Genomic DNA, 25,854 nt, shown 5'->3' on the forward strand with positions numbered 1-25,854 from the left:
CGCTTGTGTGCTCCAATCTTTAGTAAATAAAGCAAAGATTTCTGAGCTAGGAATCAGAGGAAATGTTCTGACTCAAATCCAGATACAATTTGATATGTTGGAGACCTGTGTGACTCCCTACATGTATTTGAAGAGTCCCTCAGGATCATATCACAATAAACTAGACTGGTTAGGATGCTCCAACTAACAATCTAGAGTCGATACTTGATAGGATCAAGAATAAAAAACATGATATCAAGAATAGCATATTGAAAGATCCCAATCATTTTTCTTGATAACTTCTTCAACCTACATATTTTTCGTATAAATTGGATCAATTATTAATAAAATAAGGAGCAAACATAGGTATCAGGTATCAGGAACATAAGCTTACCCGGGAGAAATGCACTCTGTGTTAGTCCGATCACTTAGCTTTTGCTTTCACACTCCCTACTGATGCCTATTGCATGACTCTCATTCAGTCAAACTAGAAACTGTGTTTACAGCTGGAATGATGAATGTAATCCTACTATTCTGGAAGGGTAGGGTCGTCTGAGTATGGTACTATGGACATCAGGGCATATTGAATATAGTCATATAATTTGGTGTGCTGACACACCCAAAAAAGTTTCTACCTATGCAAGGAAAATGAAGAAAGCAAGCCAAATACTGAAATGTATTAAGCTATCGATCGGGGGACATAACACTATGAGGGTTGTTAAGGCGGGGCTAGGAGCTTGATATGCTGCCGACTCAGAATCAAATGAGCACAGGGGACCCTAGTCAACATTCATATTTCTACCCACCGGTGGATGATCGGTCACCTTAGTTCCAATTTAGCTACTGTTCATTTTGTTGAACTCCAAGAAGGACCGATTGCTACGTACTCTTGAGAAACAAGATGTTATGACGCTGCTGTGCCCGCGATCCAATGATCCACCTATGTTTGTGTCGGATCTTATCCATGCTGCAACCAAGCCGTGGAATATGGAGGTGGTCAGAGAACATATGTATGAGATGGACACCGAAGCAGTAGCGAACATTCCCATCAGTCATGTTGCCCAGCCGGAAAGAATGGAAGAGGATTTTTCGTATCACATTCGTACTAACTTAACAGGATCCGTCTCCCATAGTAATATTATGACAATCTCTCTTGCCCCTTCGTACTTACTTGAAACAAGAATTTCTTGGTGCTCAACTGCTTATTCTGCTTTTCCTGGTACCGGTATAAATAGATAGAAAGTGCATTCAATCGAGAAAAGGATCAACTGATCCACCTCTTTACTTTTTGGTTTTTATTCGGCTGTTTCAGCATAGGTTGCATTTTAAAACAAAAGAAAAGAGCAAGTTCCCACAGGCGAAGAGCTGCTTCCGAGAAATCTTTTACCCCCTTTACGCCCTTCGGGGCTGCTAACAACGAGCTAATACACAGGAACGGCATGGCTCCTACACCGCTTAACTCCAATAATAGAACCTGGTCCCATATCCCTTGCATTTGATAATGAAACAATCAGAATTTGTTGAATTGAAATATTTTCAATCTCATTTCTTTTACGTGGTTTTGGCAACTATCAATTATCTCTATTCCTCAGCTTCCTACACGGATATAGCCATAAACGGTATCTAGTAGGCAACCTGGGAACTACATTAGCTTAGGGGGATCGGGTAGCGAGCGCTCTCCTTGGCAAAGCAGACAAGAAGCAATTCCACCATTGGGAACGACACGCCCCCTTCCCTAGGGCTAGAGGTATTTAAACGCTGCATTGAACCTAACGCTAGAGCGAGTACTACGATGAAAATCACTTTTACGAGTGATACCTTTGTCTTTGGTGCTTGAGTTGTCCTCCCAGCGGTGTGGTCCTCGGTTTCAGAAATGACATATTGAACCGGTATCTTTAGCATATAAAAAATCCTTTGTTTGACGGCATCCCTCCTCTAAAGCTGCTTCTTTCCTTTCCGGTTCGTAGTGGTTACGAGCAGAACTGCAATTCAGAGCGCATTCCATAGTTGTATTAGATAGTTTAGATATAGTGACCCACTAGTTCGAGATGCACTGACCTTGGCCATTGCCTGCTAACTACGGTCATTATATGTCAATTCGGATCGCACATCGGAAGCAAAGATCAGGGGATTGCCAACTTGAATGAATGTAATCCGGTTACGGTGTAGGGGAGATTTATTATTGAGTTGATAACACACTCCGTTTACTAACATTGAGAACTATGCCATGGAATGGAATATTCCCATTTCTGATTGTTGAAAACAAATGTGACTTTCAAAAGGCACATCAAATGTATGGACACAATGATTTGCCTACTGATTCATTGATTCATTAGCTGCGCTGCTTTTGTGAGTTCCACTAGCGTGAAACTCCGAAGGGAGAGCCCGGAGGGAGCTTATTCATTCCTTTCGTGGCTTGCCATGGTTATTTCCTTGCCCAGGGCATAGTCTCGTTATCTGTTTTGTGCCTCATCGGGCACCCAAGGGTTTCTCTTATGAATGGTGGGATCCGGCATCCTTGAAGCTCGGAACTCCTCTCTGGAATTTTGACCATGAAAATGCCATTTACCCTTAGCAATGAAGAAATCTATTGAACAATCTGTTTCATTGCAATACCTCGCTCTAACAACTCCTATTCCCACGGCATTACCACAAGGATTTCCTATTTCCCTGATCCACCAGCTACGTTCGCACACTTCCAAATAGTAAATGCTCCCGCGGTTGGAGTTGAGACTTTCTTATCCCTCTTGTTATGACGGATCGAGCATATGATTCTTTTCCTGATTGAAATCATTCACTTTTCCTTGAAATCGTCACAAAGTAATTGGAAGAAGAAGTGCTTGAGAAGCTCATGGATATATTCTATGGTGGCTTCTCCAATAGTTCGAGCCATAGCTTCATTTCATTGTTTCTATAATTTGCTTCACTTTATCATTGCCCTCAAGTACAAGTAATTTCTGACAAACTTTCTTTCCCATGGTTTGGGTGGGCACGAATATGGTTGGCAGGACAAGAGTGAAGATCCCTCAACTAAGGGCTAGACCGGCCGTTTCACTGTCTGATGATGAGTGGCACACAAATCAACCTGAGAAGGATTCTGCTATGTCAAAAGTGTTTATATAAACGAATTGTTTAACACCAAGATGCCAATAGCAATGATGGATAAAGCAACTCCCACGATTAGGGCTCGAAAGTCGGGGACTCTCCTGGCAAAGAATCTGAACGATCTGAGTTCTTTTCTGAGAAAGAAGAAGATGCAAGGCATGGATCCAAGCCTGAAGGCGATGTGGAGTGTTATTATTATCATTACTCTTGAGAATGGGAGGCACTCTCTTCTTGCAAAATGCAGTTATGAAATCTATAATCTAGATGATTCTGGTTGAAGGGGACGATGCAGCCTAGCGGTTACGAACTTTTTGTTTGATTCAAAGGATTTCCACTTGAGTAAAGCTATGGTGGGAAATAAACTACCAATTAGGCAATGTGCGTCTCTATTTCTTGAATTCTCTAGTCTAGGCAACCCGAAAGCGTTGTTTAACAAAGACAAGTCTGAATTTGAAACGCAATCCGGCAGAGAAAATAAACTTAAGTAACCACCAGTTGAAACTGAGCGAGGATGCCTCTCCTGATGGAAGTTACGGGCTCAAACAATACCTAATGGTAGGCAACTTTGCTACCCGAGCATCTCTTTCTTATTAATAATGACATAAATGTTGATTTTCTACTCTCGGAAGTAGGTAAGGGGGACTATGCCCAATAAAATAGGGACTACGGTAGGCATGAAATGAAACTTCTTATCGTAGGTACGGAATTCCTCCACATTAAGACACCAACCTGCCCTTGACAAGTCAATAATCAATCACTAGATTTAGGATCACAAGCCGATGTGATGCTTCATGTCGAAATGGCTTAGTCTGCATCTAAGAGACCCCGCCTAGCTCTAAAATGGTTTCAACCTTTCCTCGACCTCATGGAATGAACTAACTCATATGCAGTGAGCATATTATCATAGACATCCCTCACGATAGAGAACTTGAAGAAGAAGTTGTTTTGACATCTAATTTATCCCAAGTGCAATAATGCTCCAAGTACGGGTTTTCGAATTCATTCCTCGCTGATCGCGTGTCATCTTCAGTTCACGATTGAGGCTCAGATGGAGACTGATGAGATACAGGCTCTGGCTAAGGTTGACATCCAGGCTCTGGACAAGCGATGAGAGATACTTTATGAAGGATCCAGCTAAGAAAATGAAATGGGTTAGTGGGAACAAGCAGCTAAAGCGCAAAGGTAAGGATGAGCTCGAAAAGTGCAAACTTGAATGATAGCTAGTGGTGGATTGAGACTTTTGAGCTTCTCCATCGATCACTTTTGCGGAAGCTGAGTCCTTTCTTTTTAAGCAAGTTCAAATCCAGCAAAAAACAAGTATCAATCTGTGCCAAGTGCGGACAGGAGAAGCCAGGTGGGATTACGACATTGAATTGAATTGAGTGGCCCCTTCCCTTCGCATAACAGCATCAACCCTGATCACCTCACTTTACGTCAATATTGGTGAGCATGCCACAAGATGTACAATTTGATTGGTTACTCCAGTGTCTAAGTGTAAGTTTCAAGTATTCTTCTTATGATAGACTGAAGGCTTATCGGCGCGCGAAGGTTCTCTGGATTGGTTGTGGTGAGCGCTGGGCAAAGGATTGTCAGTGTAAAGCTACTGATCAACTCCATGTTGTTCAGGAAATGGAGGAATTATCATGGAGTACTGCTGTAGGCTATTCTATGTTACAGGACCAGGATGACTCTGCTTTGGATCTAAGGGTCCTCTCCGCTGAAGCTAAGCAGAAATCTCCTGCACTCCGTTCCATTCAGTTAGCTTGCTTAGTAGTCCATAATTTGGATGTTACCCTCTTTTCTTGGTCGACTCGGGCAACACTCATTCCTTTTTGAATGCATCACTGGCATCTCATATTGAAGCTAAAATTGTCATCTCCTGAATTTGTGCGTGCAGGCAGCATCAATTTATCACCTAATGGTATCTTTGTTCTACCGGCACATACATTTCGATTTCCTTGGTCAACGGAAGTCACCTTTTCTTTTTCCTTGTTTTCGTCATGCGTCGATTCAACATTCGTTGGACTTTGTAGCTTCAAGGACGTAGTCATCCTCTCAAGATTCTAGTCATGATATTGCTTAAAAAGAAGCCCGACTTACGTATATTATCAAAGGACCCAGTCGAGCCCTAACTAGAAAAGTGCATGGGTGACCAAATTTAGGACAAAGTAGGCGCGGAAGATCCACATGCAACGAAACATCCCTCATGAGTTCCAAACCTGACCTTCTTTAAGCTGCTTCGACTATGGAAACCAAAAGGAAAACGGAACACGGGCGGGAATGTGGGACTGGGTCCTTCCATATAGTTGGCTTGATGGCCCTTGTGGACAGAGTCTGTTCTCATTAGAGAATTGACCTTAGAACTCTGTGATCAAGACCCGTGGTTAGTCTAGTAGAAACTTGATCTCCGGAAAGGAGGTCAACTTATTTACTTATCTGAAAAAGCAAAAGGTAGGTAGGCTGTTTCAGAGAAGAGTACGTGGGTTTTCACATAGCCGGATATGAAAAGAGACCCTAATGAGCAGCTTTTTTTTATTCGTAAACCCTTCTTTCTGTGCTTATGGAATCAGCCAGTGGCAGGTCTTGGCGATTGAATTCATCCCGTTTTACTTTGTTGAGTGCGATCTGGTATTGACTTGCCCTTATTTTCCATCGATCGGGTAGTTAGTTAGGTCCCGCGGACAAGAAGTCCTATATACTGAAATAAGAGGGACTCCTTCCAGGCATCACTGTTAAGGTGCTCTTTTGATAGATTTCTATACCTTCCCCTCCCTTTCCTCTGTATCCGGGCCTATGCGAACAGTTGCTTGCTTATCGAAGAAGTCTGCTCACATGATTGGAATATGGCTCCCGTATGCATGCTATTCTGGGACTGAGGAATGCCTTTCTATGGTGGACCCTGAGGTCGGACTCTTGCTGCTTGATTCAAAACCGGATTCAATAGCAGCAACATATTGATGATGGTGCCTAAACTACCTATTCTATTACCTTTTGGGAAGCCCCAAAGCCACATCAAGCCCTATGCTATGGGTCAAGGTACTCTCGAGACCGTCTGGATTGAAGACTATCAAGCACCGTAGGTGGTACCAGCATTCCCTGTCGATAGGGCATTCCAATCTCTAGGTAGCTGCCCGCCCTACTTCATTCCTATCTCCTTTGGCGTCAGCCCCATGTACCCCCTTAAACTAACCACTTGAATTGATCAGGATTTGTTAGGTTGAGTGCATTTTCTTCCAAATCTAGTCAATTTCAAGAAAAGTATCGAAAAATCCCGGGGTTAGGCACCTTTTTCAGTGAAATCTTGTTTTTTTTCCTGCATTAATTAGTTATGGGAGAATCCTTGCTTCCTCAATGCTCTTGCCTTCGCGGTCCTATTAAAAGAGAAACAAGAGGTTTTAGCACCGGCATCTTTGGATCAAAAGATCATTCCATCCTAGAACCAACACGACGACTTCTCCTTGCCCGATTTGAAATGATGATGAATATGAAATTAGGAATATATATGGACAGATGAATTATGCGTCATGGAATCTGGATCATTAAAGAGGTAGTGTAGACAGTTGTCTAAGTGTGATCTTCTTATATCCCCATGAACTGTTCAGCTTGATAGACCCAAGGGGAAATAGAATCTCAAAAGGACCTTTCCTGTCCGTAGCCCCGTTGGAATCGAGGGCTTGATATCTCATTGGGATGACTAATTGATGAGGCCGACTAGGTAGTACTCACGAGGTCCTTGATTTCTTGTTAGTCTATATCTTTCTCTTTAATAGTATGTTATCCAGGTTCACCTATTTTTTTTCTGTTGTTGCTCTTCAGAAAACGCGTATAGTAAGTATTCTTCGTCGATGGGACAAACTCTCCAGTGTATGCGTTACGAGGTAACTAGCATTTTGTCATGGAAGTTCGTGAAAGAATGTTCTTGTTTTTCGTTGGAAAAACCAACGCCAACGTCAAGATCTGTCTCCTTTTCTTTCTCTTTTCGGGAGCAGAGCTGAAAAAGATGAGAAATTCCAATGATTCTTCGTTCATTATCATGTCGATTCCTCACAATCGCTCTTTGTGATGCTGCGGAACCATGGAAATTAGGATCTCAAGACGAAGCAACACCTATGATAGAAGGAATCATTGACTTACATCATGATATCTTTTTCTTCCTCATTCTTATTTTGGTTTTCGTATCACGGATGTTGGTTCGCGCTTTATGGCATTTCAACGAGCAAAATAATCCAATACCACAAAGGATTGTTCATGGAACTACTATCGAAATTATTCGGACCATATTTCCAAGTGTCATTCTTTTGTTCATTGCTATACCATCGTTTGCTCTGTTATACTCAATGGACGGGGTATTAGTAGATCTAGCCATTACTATCAAAGCTATTGGACATCAATGGTATCGGAGTGCGCCTCTTAACGAGGGTGATTTAAGTGCAACGAAATGTACCGGTGGTTCACGAAGCATTTGGCTTACCGGTCATCTCCCATTCCCGTCGTTTAGAGACTAAAAGAACTATAGCATGCCAGAAACGGGAGTTGAGGTGGTTAGATCTATACCCCGAAATGCTCCCAGCATAGGAGCCTATGGTTCCATTCTTGTTATTGCTGGAGGTACACATACCTCTTCTTGGTGTGGTGGAGCGATATATGAAAAATAGATGTTAAGCCTGCAATGTCTGATAACGGGGCTTCAGTAGTGAATCTATCGGCACCACAGCAGTGGCATACAACTTTGGACCTAAGGGATGGTCCTGTTACCTTTCAGAATGGGGGATCCCCGTTGGCAACAACCACGGTAGTAGTTGCGGAACTACTAGGCCAAGAGAGGACAACCTGTTGTTCCTGCTCCTCCTTCTTTGCTTCGGGGACGGAGGTCCTACGGTAGGTAAGAGCACGCACAAGAACTTGACCGAAGGGGACCAGCGCTTCTACTCCTCCACCGAGGAGTTGTTCTTGCGAGAAGCAAGGGATGTCGTGAACGGTGGGAGGTCAAAGAAAGAGAATTGACCTCTGAATACAGTGATACCATGATCTAGATAGACTCCGTCCTTTTTTTAGATAAGGGTGACTCAAGAAATTGGGGGTGGGACCTGCTGGCATAATGCAGGCTGGAACGTGGGAATTCGAGGTCTCATGAACGAGTTTTTTCGTGGACAAACATACTTTCCGGTCTTTTTTCTGGATCCTTTTAGATCTACGGGCCGGTCGTTCACATGAGCATAGGGAATCTATACTCGAGCCTTCGACTTGGCCCCTGGAAGGATAGGTGAGGAATCACTCTTGAGATCTGATCTATTGGGGCCTACAACTTCGCCAAAGCCGACTAGCATCCCTTTCCGTGGTGAACTGGCCGTCCCATACCTTCATTTTGTCTCATGTGTGTTGAACATTGTCTTCCTCGGTTCTAGCTTCACTGGTGTAGGTAGAGCTGGGCGAGAAGGGTCCCCTCTTGCCTATTAGTAAGCAGGCCTTCGATTCCACTGGGGTCTTAAGGTCTCATAGAGGGAGGAGAACTACCTAACTAAAGAAGAATAGTGCTCTTTATAAATAAGAGTAGGCGTGGAGAGCTTTTTGCGGGGAAACTTGCAAGTCAAGTTTGGGGGGAGGCGGGCGTCGACCCAACCTTATGAGTATTCGGATTATAACAGTTCCGATGAACCGTCACTCACTTTTGACAGTTATACGATTCCAGAAGATGATCTAGAATTGGGTCAATCACGTTTATTAGAAGTTGACAATAGAGTGGTTGTACCAGCCAAAACTCATCTACGTATGATTGTAACACCCGCTGATGTACCTCATAGTTGGGTTGTACCTTCCTCAGGTGTCAAATGTGATGCCGTACCTGGTCGTTCAAATCTTACCTCCATCTCGGTACAACGAGAAGGAGTTTACTATGGTCAGTGCAGTGAGATTCGTGGAACTAATCATGCCTTTACGCCTATCGTCGTAGAAGCAGTGACTTTGAAAGATTACGCGGATTGGGTATCCAATCAATTAATCCTCCAAACCAACTAAACCGGGGAAGCTGAAGCGGAAATGCAATTCTCGGGTGAGGGAATGGGGAAGCTCCAGGAAGGCTTCGCTCGCTCGCTCAACAAGCTCTAACGCTCGTTTACGAGTGGAGTGCATAAGCCCTTATTGAAGTAGGGTGAGGCCTTACTACACGAGCTCGTAAGTCAAGCACGGAACGAGCCTTGTCTACGAAGCTTCGCTTCATCATCTTGCTTGCTTCTGGCGAAGCTTAACGCACTATAACATAGGCATGCATGATGGTATGGTAGGAAGACTCCTTTTAAGGCCGACCACTACATAGGAGCGATAGGAAGCCAAGTCGTCAAAAGGAAAGGCGAGCAGCCCTTATTGCAACAGCAAAAAGCCTACTTATAGCCCTATTTATACCCTTTCTCGGGGACTTCAACGGGCCTTACAAGCTCAATAAATTGCAATTCTTCACCTTTTCCTCAGACAGTGGGATGCATTTTCTTACTTGATTAACATTGATAGATATGTGTACCACACCGAACAAGCAATATGTCATATGCTTGATGTACCAGCCAAGCCAACTATTTTTTTCTCAGTTCCCTTATCCTTAGCGCAAAAGTAAAAAGAAAATGAAAGAGAGTTTGTATTTGCAAATGAAAATGAATATGGATCTAAATAAATTAGATAATCAATAAATAAGAATTGGAATAATAGAAAAAATATCCTTCGCCCCTTATCTCTTCATCGTCGTCGGTTCCGTCACTTGTGGTATTCGTTTAGAATCTTGTTGACCCTACTCGCTTACTCCTATTTTCCGTATTCCTTTTTATAAATAATTAATTAGAACTTTCTTGAAAGAATGGGGTTCTCTCTGGGGGGCGCACCCTCTCTTCCTTTTTGAGAAAGATGGGCTTGTTTTTTTTCAATAAGTTCTATTGCTTTGACACATTTAGTATATAACATAACATATATAAGAAAAGTACTAAAGGCGAAGGGCATTCTGTTGTACAGCTACTTTGGTGTAGTTACAAAGGTAACCGGTAGGTGACTATTGAATCGATAGTAGTTACGAAAGGGGGAAATAGCTCAGTTGGTTAGAGTGCTGGTCTGTCACGCCAGAAGTCGCGGGTTCGAACCCCGTTTTCCCCGCCCGATCTTTCTTTCTTCCCGAGGTCATTCCTCTGCCACTTTACCCTGAGTTTCACTAAGGCATATAACCCCATTCGGGTAAGAGGAGCAAGCAGTGGGGAACATCTATTTATATGCGTGTTAGCATCAACACATCTTTTTGAAAGTAAATTACATCGATCCTCGGTGCTAGGTACTCAGGTAAGTAAATCCTGAGGATAGAACTAGAGCAAGTAAGCTCATCGCACTATCAAGTCAGTCAGGAACTAGTCTGCCAAGCTTAAGAAGAAGTGAAAAGTAAGCAAGTTGTCATCTAGTGAGGGCTAAAAGACACGGAGAACATCCCCCTCTATTTGCCAATACCTTCCGCCTTCCTCTCTTTCATTTCATGTCGGTTCAGCCGAGCCAATAGATTCCATAGGCGGGTCAGTTATAGTTGTAGTAGCCTTTGATTAGGTCCTTTCAATAGACTTTCCGTAGCTATAATTCGATAGACTTTCTATAGCTCAGTACTGCTGATCGTTGACGCCCACAACTGTACTTACGGTTGTACTTGTGAAAAGAGATAGAGCTGTCTCGCTATGACTCAAACATGGTCAAAAAGCTAATAGATGGGCCACAAAAGGTAGAGGAGAGGGGGTAAGAAGAGTAGACTTACTACTGGATACAAGATAGGGTATACAACTAAAAGGGTGAGATAGAGGAATGAAATGAGCTAGTGAAACGGTCCATGACCACAAGTATTGAGCTATAACCATAAAACTTGGGGAGTGCCTCAAGAAAATCCATTGAAATAGAAGACCCAGGTTGTAATGGAACAGACAAAGGTTGAAGAAGACCAGCAGGAAGGGTGTGCTCACTCTTGTTGAGTTGACACACATTACAATGAAGAGCAAACTTGGAGGGAGAAAAAGAAACCAGAAGGGACCCATTGTTTCTGTGCAAGTCGAACAATGATGGAAAAGCATCCAGTATGTAGCCGACATATGCCAACAACCCAAATGCACATATGCTAGTTAAGTTGAAACTCCTAAATTAAAGCGCAAGCAACAAAACTACTTTTTTGAAGGCGCGGAGCGTTGAAGAAGAGCATAGCTCGATTAACACAACTAGGGGCAATATGGTTCATTTTCCTAGAACACCACAACAAATGTCCCTACCAGCTGTTGCCAATGAAGCTGAAACCATGGCTACCCCTCAACAAGCCTCTAGCTCTTATCCTAGGCCTGAACCGCCTGAACCTCCAATTACCGTACCATTGGTACTGAATACGACCACCACTCACACCTATTCCAGACCTTTAAACCCCTGACCACCTAGACCTCTAGTAGCAAAGCAACTAAAAGACCCAATCACAAAAATAACCCTCTCTATCCCCCTCAAAACCTTGGCACGAACACTTGTTTCCAGCCACATATGGCCTTCCTCACAGCTCAAAACATGATAATATTAGACCTAATCCTCCACCTCCACCACCACAACCAAGACCCAATTCAATACCAAATATCCAATTTTCCCAACTAATACTTTTGCCCTATGCTGGAAATTCCATGAAACTAGAAGTGCCAATATATACTTACCTTAACCAACCGCTTCCAACTCAATAGCATGACCCGTACCAATACCTGCAAGAACAAAGGCCGCAAAATCAATATCAATATGGGCAGCAGATACATCAACCTCCTAGAGTTTATTTTCCAATACTTGAAGGGGCCAGGTCTTGGATACAAAAGTGTGAACATTACTTTTCGGTGTACCAAGTTACAGATTGGTACAAGGTAGAACTTTCGGCTATGCACTTTAGGGGGAGAGCTGAAAGCTGGTACAATAGTTTCTTAGTGAATAGGGGACAAGTATCTTGGCAAGAGTGAATTCAAGAGATTGTAGAGAGGTTTGAGGTAAGAAATGTGGTTGGTGTAGTTGATGAGTTTAATCACTTGAGGCAAAGAGGAAGCCTAGAAGAGTACAAGTCACACACAATTGGCAGAATTGAGGGCTGCCATGTTGAGGTGCAATCCCTATTACGATGACAACCTTTTTCGACAAAGTTTTCTTGGGGGTATTGTAAATAGAGATAGATGTTTCGTCCGGCTCTGAGAAACAATTCGGCAACCCCGCTCTTCCCTTTGCCTCTTCCACATCTACTTTTGAAACTTGATTCGGTTGAGTTTGAAGCAAGGATCTAATCAGATAACGGTTTGTTCTCCAATGAATGGAGGTGGAATAATTTATTGAGATAGAGAAAGCTACATCTCGGCTTTATTTAAACGAAAGAAAAAGGTTAGTCCTGCTCCTAGACTTCCTATTCCAAGTAGTAGTAACGGAAAGGAACAGGTTTGGGAGAACTTTTTTATGTCTTTCTTATAGCGATTGCTGAAAGTCAGTCAATGCCCTGGCTTCAATGAATGAAGACCGATGGGCTACGAAGTGGAGATGATGTCGTTGTGTCATTGCTCGTGATGTCTTCACCAGGATTTGACTTACCAATGTGAAAGGTGCCGTGCCAGTGGTTCTATCATTTAGATAGAGAGTGATCTTTCCTTCTTGTCGAAGAAAGATATGACGTTGGGAAGGGAAAGGGAGTAGAAACGTTTTCGTAGCCTTGGGGCAAATGGCTGAGAGTTCCGTGATCCAGTTCTTTGAGCATACATAGGTTGAGGATGGAACTCCTATAGCAATCGATGTTGAAAAAGGCAACAACCAAGAAAAGCAGAAAAAGTGAGTGAGATCTTGACTTTCTATTATCATACAACATAGAAGTATTTAATCAAATCAGAAAGAGCCCTGGGATTTGACCAAAACGGCATAATTGAAAGCTCTCATCTCAGTCGCTCGCCTAAGAAAAGGTACCGGGTTGCTCCGTGATGACGAATAAGCAACCCAGCCCAATCCTTGCTTTCATAGAAAAAGGTGAATTTACTCGGATATTCGTTCAATGACTCAATATTTAGTAGATCATTTAGTGATAAATAAAACAAGAATATAGAGAGAGTCCTCACCTCAATATCGACAACAATGACCTGGCAAGTGAAGTAAAGTAAAAGCAAAGTAGAGCCCGATTGATGTCAAACATTTTCAAATCTTACCCACCATATCCATTCATGCACGTTACTAGATGAAAAGTAAAAAATAAAGCAATGATGGTTTTTATCAGAGCCACTTTACAACCGGTTTAGCAACTTCTTCATGCCCCTACGAATGAAATATTTGGAGTTTGACAACTGGTTGACGCCGGTTGATACTCGAATGAATATATCGCCGGTAGATACTTGCTTTTCTAATGAGGTAGACACTTTTGCATGTTAAGGTTTCCACTTCAAACCATCCAGATTTACACTTCAATTTCTCGTTGTTGACACGGTTTACACTTGACTTCATTCAAACTGAAACTTATGTATCTATCTAGGCGGGCGGGCACTTAACCAAACACAGGTTGACACAAACTATACAAAAGTCTTAATTAGGGTGTTTTTTTCTGATCAACCCGAAACTCCGAACAGAACCGACCCTGACTAGACCTTTTCCCAAGCAACTCCGAATACTGGAAAATATGAATGAAATTCGATAAGAGAAATCAGAGCATGTTTCTAAATTTGTGATAACTACTTATTTATGAGTGAGAAATGCTTCATGCGAGCACCCTTGGCGGCCTACTTTTGAGACAGGGAGGCCATGCTCGTATCTATGCTTTTCATCATTGGTCTGGTCTACTCGTACCCCACCCCACAAGGTACATCTTCGACTACTGTGCTTCTTATCTTGACGCTATACATTCAGTTCAGTCAGTCCCAGAGACTTATCCTTCAGAAAAAGGTAATCCACCCATATTGGACTTTTCTTCACCCGGCCTCGCGGATTCAATATCGAATTCTCTTCGCATACCGGCCTGCTAATTCTGGGAGTAGCTGTTCTCAATGACTGGTGGATGCCTCTTTCCTACCTTAGAAATCGTTTTTTATGTACCTTCTCCCTCTCTACACCTTTTTTCCGCCTCGCCGCCCAAAAAGAGCTATAGAAGAAGGAAGAATTCAATCCGTATACTCCAAGCGCCATAACTATCGCACTTCCAAGCAACCCTACAATGAAGAAAGTACAATTGAAACAATCAAGAACGGAAAAATAATTAGACTCCCTCGTCAATTGTTTGGATTGGAATTAGGCTCCTCTACTCTAGTCGTCCTCTTCTATTTCGGGCAGTAGCTCAGCCCGTTCCGGGCCTTCCTTTAATGAATCTATTAGTAGTTGCACTTTTTGACATATGCCTTTATTTAGGCATTGGTTGTAGGCATCCCCTTCTCTTCAAGGAATTTCTGCGCCCGGTTCCTGATCAAGTGTTGGAAAAACCGGAATATAATGCTTTCTACTTCAGCAGTAGGGTTGGCCTGAAGCCAGCCCATAGAATAGATACGGGCGTGTTCTACACAGGAGTTCTTGTAGAACATGTTCCAATCAAACCTCTTTCCCTTCGTCTCCAGTTTTCAATACGAACAAGTGTCATCCTCTTCTCCCATCGTTTGGATGGAATACCCGCGTGGAGCTGACCTTCACTTTTCAGAGACAGGGGCAAGCCGATAATTTGTAGCCTCCCTGGTTGTTTTCTGGAAATTTCAGTAGAAGTGAAGCCCTGTAGGAGCTCCCTAAGGACTCTAGATAAGACCTTTTTGAGACCCTGGGTGACTCGCATGGACTTATCCCCTCTCGGTAAGCCGAAGACCATATCGTCTATGTAGCGTGCGTAATAGAAGACTACGACCCCATCCTCTTGGACCATTACCCTTTCAAGCATGGCATCCAATATATGGTGATAGCAGTGAATGAGGACAGGTTCAATCGGGCTTCCGAGCGGTATTCCTCGCTTCTGGCACGTGTAACTCTTACCTTTTCTATCTACGTGTGGTTTTCATGAAAACCTATTTTATCAACCTATGGACTCCTTTCAATGAGAGAGTCTTTGGAGCAAATTGGTTCAGGATTCTAAGGTTAGAAAAGAGTTACCACTCAAGGGAGGAACATGATATGTGGAAGGCTATCCTGGTGGCTCAAGACTGACCGGTATACCTGGACTAGTCTATATTGAGCCATATTCATCAATTCGTCAGGCAATTTGGCCTCACACAATGTATCCCTGTTCCAACAGACGCTTAATCAACCCTGGAACACAAGAGAACCCTTCTTATCAAAGAGAATTGTGTATTAAACAGATGAGAGAAATAGCACTAAATATGTGCATTGAGTAAGTCATTACCTTCTATTCGATCTCCAGTATCGCTCATCAAGTACTTGATCAGATTCCTCTTTTTTCTTGCAATTGCAAAGTGGTGGAAAAAATTTGTATTTCGGTCACCATGTCGTAGCCAATTGGCTCTGCCCCGCTGGAGCCATGCTACTTCTTCTTGTTCAAACAGGTTCTCGAGCAGCAGTCAAATTGACTTCCCCTGCTTGAGTGTAATGCCCGCCCCTGGTGTGGTGGAAAAAGCCTTGTTTTGTATTCCTTTTAAAGCTGCTGATGTGAGCTACCGAACAAACAAGATTAGTACAAAAAGCCACAACTAGCACTAGCTTTCGTGATTGCTTCTTTCTACCGTTCTCACTCTGGTAATTGCTCCTTCTCCAAAATATCACTACGGACAAGATGAGCTTGAAAAAGTTAGGGCAACAAATGATAGCGACTCGCCAGACTCGAACTGGCATAGGCGGATCGGATCAAACCAAATTAGCCTTTCTTCCATCAACAGGAATCACTTTGATTTCGCAGTTCAAGAGGATGGTGGGGGCAACCTCTCTACACCTGCGGGCCGGTAGGCCAGCCAACTAACTCTTCAAATGAAGAACTGATTACTCCACATCTATGAACCTATCATTCCCCGCCCTTGCCCATTATTTCTTTTTGTATCACGCTAGGACTTTGCCTCTTTTTTGGAGGAAAAATATGGAAGTAGAATCTCCTCTCTTTTAGAGGCGTCTTCCAAATCCAATTTCAGATCAATGAGGTCTTTTAGAGAGCAGCTCCTCTTTCCATGAAATTCTAGGATCTCTTCGATCCTATGCGCAAAAGCAAGGTGTGAGCCCACGACCCCTCGATCGCTCTCAGAGTCAATCGGCCCAAACCGGGTTATGAGCTCAACAAAAAAAACTATTTTGTGAAATTGCCTGCAAACCGCCTTGCGAGCGTTAGCGTCAGCGTCAGCGCCATCTCCCTATGGATATTTTTTGCGCATCTCCAATAGCACCTTGGCCCTATTTTCTTCTTCGTCTATTGGGGAAGAAGAAGAGGTGGAGTAGTAGGCGGATCTCATCCCTCCTGTGGACTTCCCCGTACTCAAAGTGACTCTGAGAGATTGCGCTTTTCTACTAATCGCATTCTGTTCAAGAATCACTGTTTTCATGATCGAATGATGAAATAGATATACGAACTGTATAGGATCATTCGCTGGGATGGGATAAGTGATTCTTTTATAGGATTCCCATGGGATCGTAGAATCAACTAAGGGTGGAATAGGTATTTGTGATCGATCATCTTCCAGTATGACCGAAGACTTTCTATCTGCATTCAGAATAACCACACAATCAGGTTGTTGGTTCAACCCAAAATTGATCTTCTTCTTTCTTGAACGGAATTTTTTTATTTGCAAAAGAATTGGACAAAAATGCCCCGATCTTCCATTGAGAATCATCGAAACAATGAGAATTCACATTTCTTAAATAGCTTCTTAAAATAGCTCGCCATTTCTTCCGTTATCTCATAAATAAATAAATGATTGGTCTTTAAAAAGAAGGAACGGCCTTTTTGACGACTGGGAGATCCTATAAAATGAAGAGCGTTTCGTAAACAAATCAGTGTCTTGTCTGAATCGAGAATAGCAATTCCATTTCTTGAACCACGGATATAGAATTTGAAATGGTGATCAGCTACTCGACGGCCGAGATGTTCATTCATACAAAGTAATTTAGTACAGACTATCGAAAGCATTGTCATTTTGCGATTTGAGTTCCGGAGATACAGGTGGTAAGTTATGGGTAATGCGGGGGAACTTTAAGACGAGATAGAATACCTAATATGGGAGTGGTTTAAGTGAGAGAATAGCTCCCTTACCAAACCAACTGAGCTATGTGCCATGTTTTTGACAAATGACCTAACTTTGATGTGATGTGCCCGGCTAGCCCGGATCATTCTTAGAGCAGTCGAGGTTACCGGAATTACGGCCTTCCGTACAAGAACTAGCACTATTGTAACTCACTATGGGCCTCTTTCCTTCTCGAAAGAAATTGGCTTTTGAAGAAATTATCTATTTTAGCATTTAGTTGAAGCAGATTCAAAGAGCTCTATCGAGCAAGGAAGGAGTATACTATACTATAGCTGGATAAGCTAGATACCAAAACTTTGATAAAGATTGAGGCAACCCATTTGAGGAAGAACCGGACAGACCCCTATGGAGATGGCATAAACAATCCTTTGACGAACTTTCTGGTTAACATAGAATCTATGGGTTTTTTCTTCTAATTACTACTACTAACATTATTCAATCTAGTAAAAAGCAATTAATTAAGCTCATCCCGCAAGCACATGTACACATCTTGGATTTGACCGTCTTAAGATGGAGGAAGATTCGTTCTCCTACCCATTTCTAAGTTAAGCAAGAGATAACTCATAATTTGATATGCACTCACACTCGCATCTTGGGTCACTGGAACCTGATGATAATTACTCACTCCTTCATCCTAAGAAAGGATCTTGGCTATGAAAAAAAATGGATCACTAGCTTGCGCAACAAATTGAATGAAACTTTCGTCCGAAGTAAACATTTCAGTCTGGTGTTCGTTATACCATTTAAGGGCATCATCTAAGTTCGATAACTTTGGATACTTAAAGGCTGCAGCACATGCTAAGTGTTGACTGAGATTCTTTTTTTCCGACAGGTGGTTTTGTGCTTGAGGTTGAGGATGATTGGCAGAAAAGAGTAATAAACCTTTTGAGAAATCACGCTCATGAAAATGCAATACACCTGGACAGTAGATTCTACCACGGAAGTCCATGAATGCTGGCAAATAGAATTGATAACCTTCGTATGCTGACGCAAGTCTAATTACAAAATCTTCATAACTAGCCTGCTGCACCTGTTTTCATAATTTATTTAACAGTATGTTATAGCTACAAGCATTCTTAATACCTTTGACGTTATTGAAGTAGCACTCCCTCAATATGTCTGAGGCTTCTGTCGGATTCACGCGAGCCAAATCATTTGGTAAAAGAAGCCCACACTCAACTAAACATTGATGATTCTTTTCCAGAAATCTCAAGAGCCTTTTGTTTATTTCAAACGCTTGAGACTGAAGCCCATTCAAAATATCACACATCTGCTTGTATTCTTTTTTATGTAACTTTATATAGAAGTGGTTTAAGTCATGGGAAGTTAATAGCCGAAAGTGATTCTAGATATCCCCCGTGGGTTTACATAAGTAACCTCCTATCAGATCCGATAATGTATCAGGATCCGACCCCCTCTCTGCTGGTTGCCAATCCAAGGGTTTGCAAAGCATCAGAAGATTGAGTTTGATAGGGAGAAGATTTATGTTCAAATTGCACATAACATAACAAGAATTCTCTATATACCCTTGACCTTTCTTAAGAACTAGCACTGGATCTTCTTTTGTTACTCCCCAATCTGTTGATATATGTAGAACATTTCTCAATCATGAATTGGAGCAAGTATTTCCCGATATCATAATGACACTGCATTTTTTTCCTTTTCTCTTTTTTGCTAGCACCTTTGGGCTGAACAACATCCTTAACTGATTCTACCTTACTAGTGAGTATTGCTTCCACCTTGCCACTACCTGGTGCTTTGTATTGTAGAAACCTTGCTTGTTCTCATACAGTTGAATTAAGTTGATCTATAAATCTAGCTGCCTTAACTGCAGATGATTCTTGAAGAGTGTTGAATACCAAGCCTAGTACATGAATCATGATAGCCTCAAGCGTATAGATACCAAGCATCTTAAGCATAGGTAAGCTACTTGGTAGGCAACCCTTTAGATATTGCTTAGCGTTAGGCTGATCTTTATTAATCAAGAACTTTACTATGTTAGGAGTTACTTTAAATAGATTATCCTCATCGAACTTCATTGTGCAATTTGCAATTTGATTCTGTAAATCTATTAATTCAGTATCGGAAAACACACCATTTTGATTCTTCTTTTCATTAATCAACAACTTTCTAACATCATCCTGATACATATCAACATTAGAAGTCTTTTTCGTTTTGTCAATATCCAACAGCTTAGCGTAGTAATCGTTCCAGAACTCCTTAATAATACGTGCATTTTGCAAAGATTTCTCATTCTCAATGCTATCATCATATGTCTCAGAACAATAAAATAGAACCTGCACACTTTTATTTGTTACCCTTAAAAAACCGCAGTAAGGAACGAATACGACTGAAATAAACTACTAGAATCTAAATATAAGGAAAGGATCAGAATAAGTACTAATGCTCTGTATAATACTTTTCCCCGAGCGATGGTTTAGCGAATTCGGAATTGTAACCAAGCATCCTGGGTTCTATACCCGATTCAACACTAGAGCATGCAGCCGATCCTGGATACATAACTATAAAAAGTGTGTGTGCAGTTTTGGATCTTTATTCACTTCTGCCTCTCCACTCCCATGCCTTTCTTGGTCGGACCAACCCAACCGGCGATTTCCGACAAGTCTTTCTGCTTAGAGCAAGAAGCGGAACCAAAATAAAGCTTTCTTTATTTTCACTTATGGATAACCAATCCATTTTCCAATATAGTTGGGAGATTTTACCTAAGAAATGGGTACATAAAATGAAAAGATCAGAACATGGGAATAGATCTTATACCAATACTAACTACCCATTTCCATTGTTGTGCTTTCTAAAATGGCATACCTATACAAGGGTTCAAGTTTCAATTGATATTTGCGGAGTGGGTCATCCCTCTCGAAAACGAAGATTTGAAGTTGTCCATAATTTACTGAGTACTCGGTATAACTCACGCATTCGTGTACAAACAAGTGCAGACGAAGTAACACGAATATCTCCGGTAGTCAGTCTATTTCCATCAGCCGGCCGGTGGGAGCGAGAAGTATGGGATATCTCTGGTGTTTCTTCCATCAATCATCCGGATTTACGCCGTATATCAACAAATTATGGTTTCGAGGGTCATCCATTACGAAAAGACTTTCCACTGAGTGGATATGTGGAAGTACGCTATGATGATCCAGAGAAACGTGTGGTTTCTGAACCCATTGAGATGACCCAAGAATTTCGCTATTTCGATTTTGCTAGTCCTTGGGAACAGCGTAGCGACGGATAATTCCGAATCTACATAGGTCTAGTCCAGGGGACAAATCAATAGGAAATGCTATTTGCTTCTTAAGAAGAAGAACTTTTTTGAAATGAAAGAGTTTCCACGGGCGTTGGATATCATTTCTTCAAATAAGGAAGAAGTGTTATCGAAGGATTTCCTTCCATTCTTCCTAGTATGGAAGAAGTAAAGAAAAAGTACTGCATCTCGATCTATACGAAAGGGCACTGGTTTTTTCTTTCAGTTTCATTGATAGCAGAAGAGTACGCTAGCTAGCGGAGCCTGAAAACGCTTGCTTGCGCCCACCCCTACGGAAACTATTGCCTATGCTTGTTGCTCGCTCAGTGTCAGTAGAAGGGAAGAAAAGATGGTCACTCCTTTTAGGAACATGGCGAGCCTTACTTACGACTGTTGCACTTCACTCGATGCTCGTTCATTCACTTGCTCATGAACTCGCTGCTTCGCCAGAAGCGACTAGTCGCCTCCTTTCCTCCGGCGAAAGATGCTTAGCTAGAAGCGACGAAGGAGGGGAGTTGGGGAAGGCCGATGATGGCAATGAGGGGGAAGCTGTCGTAGAAGCTTTGCCCCTTGCTTTACATAAATGGATTGTTATGAACTTACTAAATGACCTTATTTATTCTCCCGAAACGCTAGCAAATCTAATAGTTCCATCTACTCTTCTTAACTTAAGAACGAAGGTCGCCATCCTTCTTATTCAGGAACCCTTTGTTTGAGGAGGGCGTATCCCCGGGAAGGGGATAGTGGCCGAGCGGTCAAAAGCGACAGACTATAAATCTGTTGAAGGTTTTCTACGTAGGTTCGAATCCTGCCTCTCCCACTTGTTGTAGACTTAAGAGAAGAGAAAGTAGGCGGAAGCCTAGGAGGGCCAACCGAGCGAAGCTCTTTTTTTGCCGTGCCGTGAAGTGCAATTTTCTCGTATGCGTTTTAGAGAGGTTGTCGAAAAAAGACGATCTATAGAGATTCCCCATCTATATCCAATCGAGAATAGAAGCGAGTCGCTTCCGGCGTCGGCTTGTAGTCTCTGCAGTCGGCACACGCACGCACCCGCCATCATGCCTCCTTGGTTCGGGACGAAGCCAAGCGAGACATACGATAGACGAAGGAAGCGCCCACCCAGCAGGAGGGCTAAAACCTGTAGTTTTGAAGTTGCAAACTCCAGCTTCGAAGCTGGAGTGCTTTAGCCCTTTTTTAAGCAAGAATCACCGTCTTGAGCGCCGCGCTCAAGAACAAGCAAGGGATGAGCGCTTTGTTGCTAAAACAGATACGTTTTCTTGCTGGGGAAGGCTAGTTTGATCGAGGATTGGAGAGGAGGGAGAGGTTGAATAAAAAGCTCGGGATGGATTTTGGAGTCTTTGTGCGAGCCGTATGCGGTGAGAGTCGCACATACGGTAAGGAGGGGGGTTCGCGTCTATACGTGTAGTGTGGTGGTTGGGCCTACACACCCTATTTGTTCCATGATCTATGGGTCTACTGGAGCTACCCACTTCGATCAATTAGCCAAGATTTTGACCGTATACGAAATCACTGGTGCTCGATCTAGTGGTATTTTTATGGGGATTCTTTTTATCGCTGTAGGATTCCTATTCAAGATTACTGCAGTTCCTTTTCGGGCGGTTGTAGGACGGACGACCCCCTATAGGTAGTAGGGTAGGGTGGGTGGTACCACTCAGATAGCGGCCAATCCTCCTAACTACGTGCGGGCCGGGCTTAGAGCGCTTGAAACTCATCACTACCTCGTAAGGGCGTTGAGACCATAGCATGTTACACAAAAGCACTGCTTTCTCGGGAGTGTTGTCACACAGCTGTCCGACTAGAAGAGCTACTCGCTCTGTAGTGTTGTCACACAAGATAAGCACGCCGCCCGCCTGCTGTCCGGGCGAATCGAAGTTATCTTCCGGTCAACTGTCCACCCATTCAAGTGCAAAAAACACAGTGGAATCACGCAAGGCACGCTGCTGGTGTGCTTCCTGCCCACGAGGAAAGAAGAGCGACAAGGTTCAGATTTGACTGTTTGCAGCATGGGAGCTGATTACCCAAAAAATCCCTGGGAAAAAATAAAAGATATCTCGGTAACGAAAACCATAGGAGGCTGTATTGGCGAGATCCAAGGGTTCACAGCAGCCCAAAAGAAAAATCGATTGGAAGTCCAAGGACCTTTAGTACCGTACCAAACCAGCAGCCTTCGCGCCAAGCGACGATCGCCCTTGTCCCTTTCCTTTTTCCATTCAGCCTACTTCTTAGCTTTGTTCCGTCAGTCTAAGGCAAAGCTTAAGCGGTTTGCCTACCTTACCCACTTGATGAAAGGGAATGAACTTCGTTTCCTTGGTGGCTTTATGGATGGATTCAGTCAGAAAAAACTCCTTCCTTTTGAAAAAAGTGACGCTTTGCGTCTTCGCTTCCGAGGGTTAGGGTATAGGCCGTTTCGAGCAAGCTTTCGCTTTTTCTCCCGGCTTTCTACAACTTTCGCTTTAGATTCCAAAGGCGACCCAATGACCTTTCCGGAATTGGAAGTATTCGTCGCCCTACCCTAAGAAAGAAGTCACTATAAAACAGCTTGCCCTCCAGAAGTACCAAAGGTGCGCGGAGCCCGGAGAAAATGAATATGTTTGCTACTGAAAGAAGCCTGCCTATTGACTAATATTCGTCTTTAGAATGAAAGTAGCTATGAAGCCCAATCTATACTGTCAATTCAAAAGGGGGCATAGTCATATGGGTGGGGTGTTTATGGGGAGCTGCCTTGGATATGAGGAATTCCTCCAATCTAAAAAAAAGAACAAAGAAAAAGTCTGTGACGAAGATCTTTCTTTTCTATCAATAGATAGGAATGAGTGTTCGTTATAGGGGATAGGATCCATCTGCTCTCTCTCTCTCTATTTTCTTTGATGCAATTTAGAGAGAAAGAGCAGTGCGAATTAGAAAAAAAAAGAGAATCGGGAGATGATTCCAAAATAGATACATAGACATCTAAAGTAAAGGGATGTATATATTATTCCTATATATATCATCTATCTATGAAAAAAGTAAACAGAGTTCGTTTTTGGGTTCCCCGAAGCCCCGAATGGATTGGATCGTTTCTGCTTCTGCCAACGAAATGAAGGCCTCGCCCCTTCCGAATGCTTCTCCGATCCTGAAGTTCTCGCGAAGAGAATAAGATGCAGCTCCCCCTCCCTCTATCTTTTTCCGCTTTGCTAATCTTCCCCTCTAACACGGGCCGGGCTTAGGCGGGCACGGGAGGAAGAAAGAAAGTCGAAGAACGTCTTCTCCTTTGTCCTTTTTTCAGTGCAACACAGGAAAGCACCCTCTTTTTGTAATCCCTGCAGCTTCCCAGAGGCTTGCTTTCTTTTTATTGAATGCATGGCGTAGCTAGGACCCCTCCAATCATGCTTGAGCCTATGTTCACCCGGGGCCAAAAAAGGAGAATTCCGGAATGCCTGCCGACGTTCAAATAAGGTGCATATCCCTTACCACTAAAGGAAAGGCTCGACGAAGGGGGGATATTAGCTGGGTAAGGAAAACGCTTTCGGAGATTGAGATGTCGATTTGTTTTTCATCAAAAAGGAAGAAGGCCGAGGGGATAGCAGCCTTCCTTCGGGCTTTGCCTGCCGACGTTCTAATAAATAATTCTGGCTTGGCCCGGGAAAGCGCTAGCAACAACATAAAGAAAGGGGTCCATGTAGCTGCTGCGCCCGCCCACTGAGCAGCAGGTTCGACATCTACTACAAAAGAGAGAATCCACTTCAGATAACCACGTCTCTGCTAGGCAGCGTGTGGAATGGACGAGAGCGGACCAAATGGATATATAATCCAAGCCGAGAGTGGAGTTACATGAACAGCCGTCTGATGGAAAACAACTTTCACGTTTGGTTCAGAGAGCACTTTTTTTGTTGAGAATAAGTCCTTCCCTTTTGTGTGAATTCCCCAGCGACGAATTAACAACTTGTGGGGCCCTATCTATTCAATCTCTTGAGCCCCAAGAAAACCCCCCTCTCCCTTGGACTCAATCTCTCTTTTGACTCTATATATGTGGGCACCTGATATCTATGAGGGTTCACCCACCCCGGTGACAACATTCCTTTCTATTGCGCCTAAAATCTCTATTTCTGCAAATATGTCACGTGTTTCTATTGTTGCTTCCTATGAGGGTACATTACAAGAAATCTTCTTTTTCTGCAGCATTGCTTCTATGATCTTAGGAGCACTGGCCGCCATGGCCCAAACGAAAGTCAAAAGACCTCTAGCTCATAGTTCGATTGGACATGTAGGTTATATTCGTACTGGTTTCTCATGTGGAACCATATAAGGAATTCAATCACTACTAATTGGTATATTTATTTATGCATCAATGACGATAGATGCATTCGCCATAGTTCCAGCATTACGGCAAACCCGTGTCAAATATATAGCGGATTTGGGCGCTCTAGCCAAAACGAATCCTATTTCGGCTATGACCTTCTCCATTACAATGTTCTCATACACAAGAATACCCCCGTTAGCCGGCTTTTGTAGCAAATTCTATTTGTTCTTCACCGCTTTGGGTTGTGGGGCTTACTTCCTAGCCCCAGTGGGAGTAGTGACTAGCGTTATAGGTCGTTGGGTGGCCGAAAGGTTGCCATGAGTAAGGTTGGGAGACCGAAGGCAGTTTTCCGTGCACCGGACACGTAGCTTACCGAATCAGTTGCAACACAGATGGGAATGCATGCTACGAAAGACAGGGTCGAGTCTGATACATCAACCGTCGACTCCATATCCTTGTATGAGTCCACAATCACTACACGAGATGAACCTGGGTTTGGTGAATGGAAGTTGGCCTTAGGTGTAATAGGACTCCTAGTTACTGCACGCGATCGTATACTGAGGTGCTCCCCGTCGATTGTTGGAACGACGCGAGCCGGGCCAGGCCTCGATTCCTTTCAAAAAGATGAAGGGACAGAGGTGACTAATTCCCCATCTCATTTGGGGCGGAAAATGAATCGACATCTCGATGTGATACAGCCCTTTCCATTTTCGTTGGGAAAGAACGGCGAAGTCCATCCGAACCCTCCAATGAAGAAATAAGAACAGAGCAAAGCGCCAATGGCGCGCGGAGCGCATGCGGAAGGGGCACGGAGAAATAAAGAAGTGTGGGAGAGAAGCAGCCAAGCTCATTCCCTTCGCTTCCTGGGCCCAAAGCAGTGCTTTGTTTCCTGGCCAAATCAAGGATTTGGGGCTGATTGCAAAAGATATCTTAATACAAAGATAGATCCATCCATCTATCCAGATATATAAGAAATAATCGATTTCGATTTCATGAAACCTTTGATTCAAAGAACT

At 43.0% G+C, this 25,854-nt stretch overlaps 2 protein-coding genes, 1 non-coding gene and 2 pseudogenes across 3 annotated transcripts; 4 read left to right on the forward strand and 1 right to left on the reverse strand.

The window, feature by feature from the left end:
* Positions 1–25,374, forward strand: LOC123137015 (NADH-ubiquinone oxidoreductase chain 2-like; annotated as a pseudogene).
* On the forward strand, positions 7,083–9,133 carry LOC123137017 (cytochrome c oxidase subunit 2-like). Its single transcript, XM_044556556.1, has 2 exons — positions 7,083–7,485; positions 8,672–9,133. The coding sequence occupies exons 1-2, from the start codon at positions 7,098–7,100 to the stop codon at positions 9,097–9,099; spliced, it is 816 nt and encodes a 271-aa protein (XP_044412491.1). The 5' UTR covers positions 7,083–7,097; the 3' UTR covers positions 9,100–9,133.
* TRNAD-GUC (transfer RNA aspartic acid (anticodon GUC)) lies at positions 10,142–10,215 on the forward strand. The gene has a single exon. It is a non-coding gene; the product is annotated as a tRNA-Asp (tRNA).
* LOC123137014 (ribosomal protein S2, mitochondrial-like) lies at positions 15,990–17,404 on the reverse strand (annotated as a pseudogene).
* Positions 19,945–20,586, forward strand: LOC123137016 (NADH dehydrogenase [ubiquinone] iron-sulfur protein 3-like). Its single transcript, XM_044556555.1, has one exon. The coding sequence runs from the start codon at positions 19,960–19,962 to the stop codon at positions 20,530–20,532; it is 573 nt and encodes a 190-aa protein (XP_044412490.1). The 5' UTR covers positions 19,945–19,959; the 3' UTR covers positions 20,533–20,586.
* Positions 25,375–25,854: the final 480 nt, after the last annotated feature.

The sequence above is a fragment of the Triticum aestivum genome, chromosome 6B (assembly GCF_018294505.1).
Source record: "Triticum aestivum cultivar Chinese Spring chromosome 6B, IWGSC CS RefSeq v2.1, whole genome shotgun sequence".
Taxonomy (NCBI): domain Eukaryota; kingdom Viridiplantae; phylum Streptophyta; class Magnoliopsida; order Poales; family Poaceae; genus Triticum; species Triticum aestivum.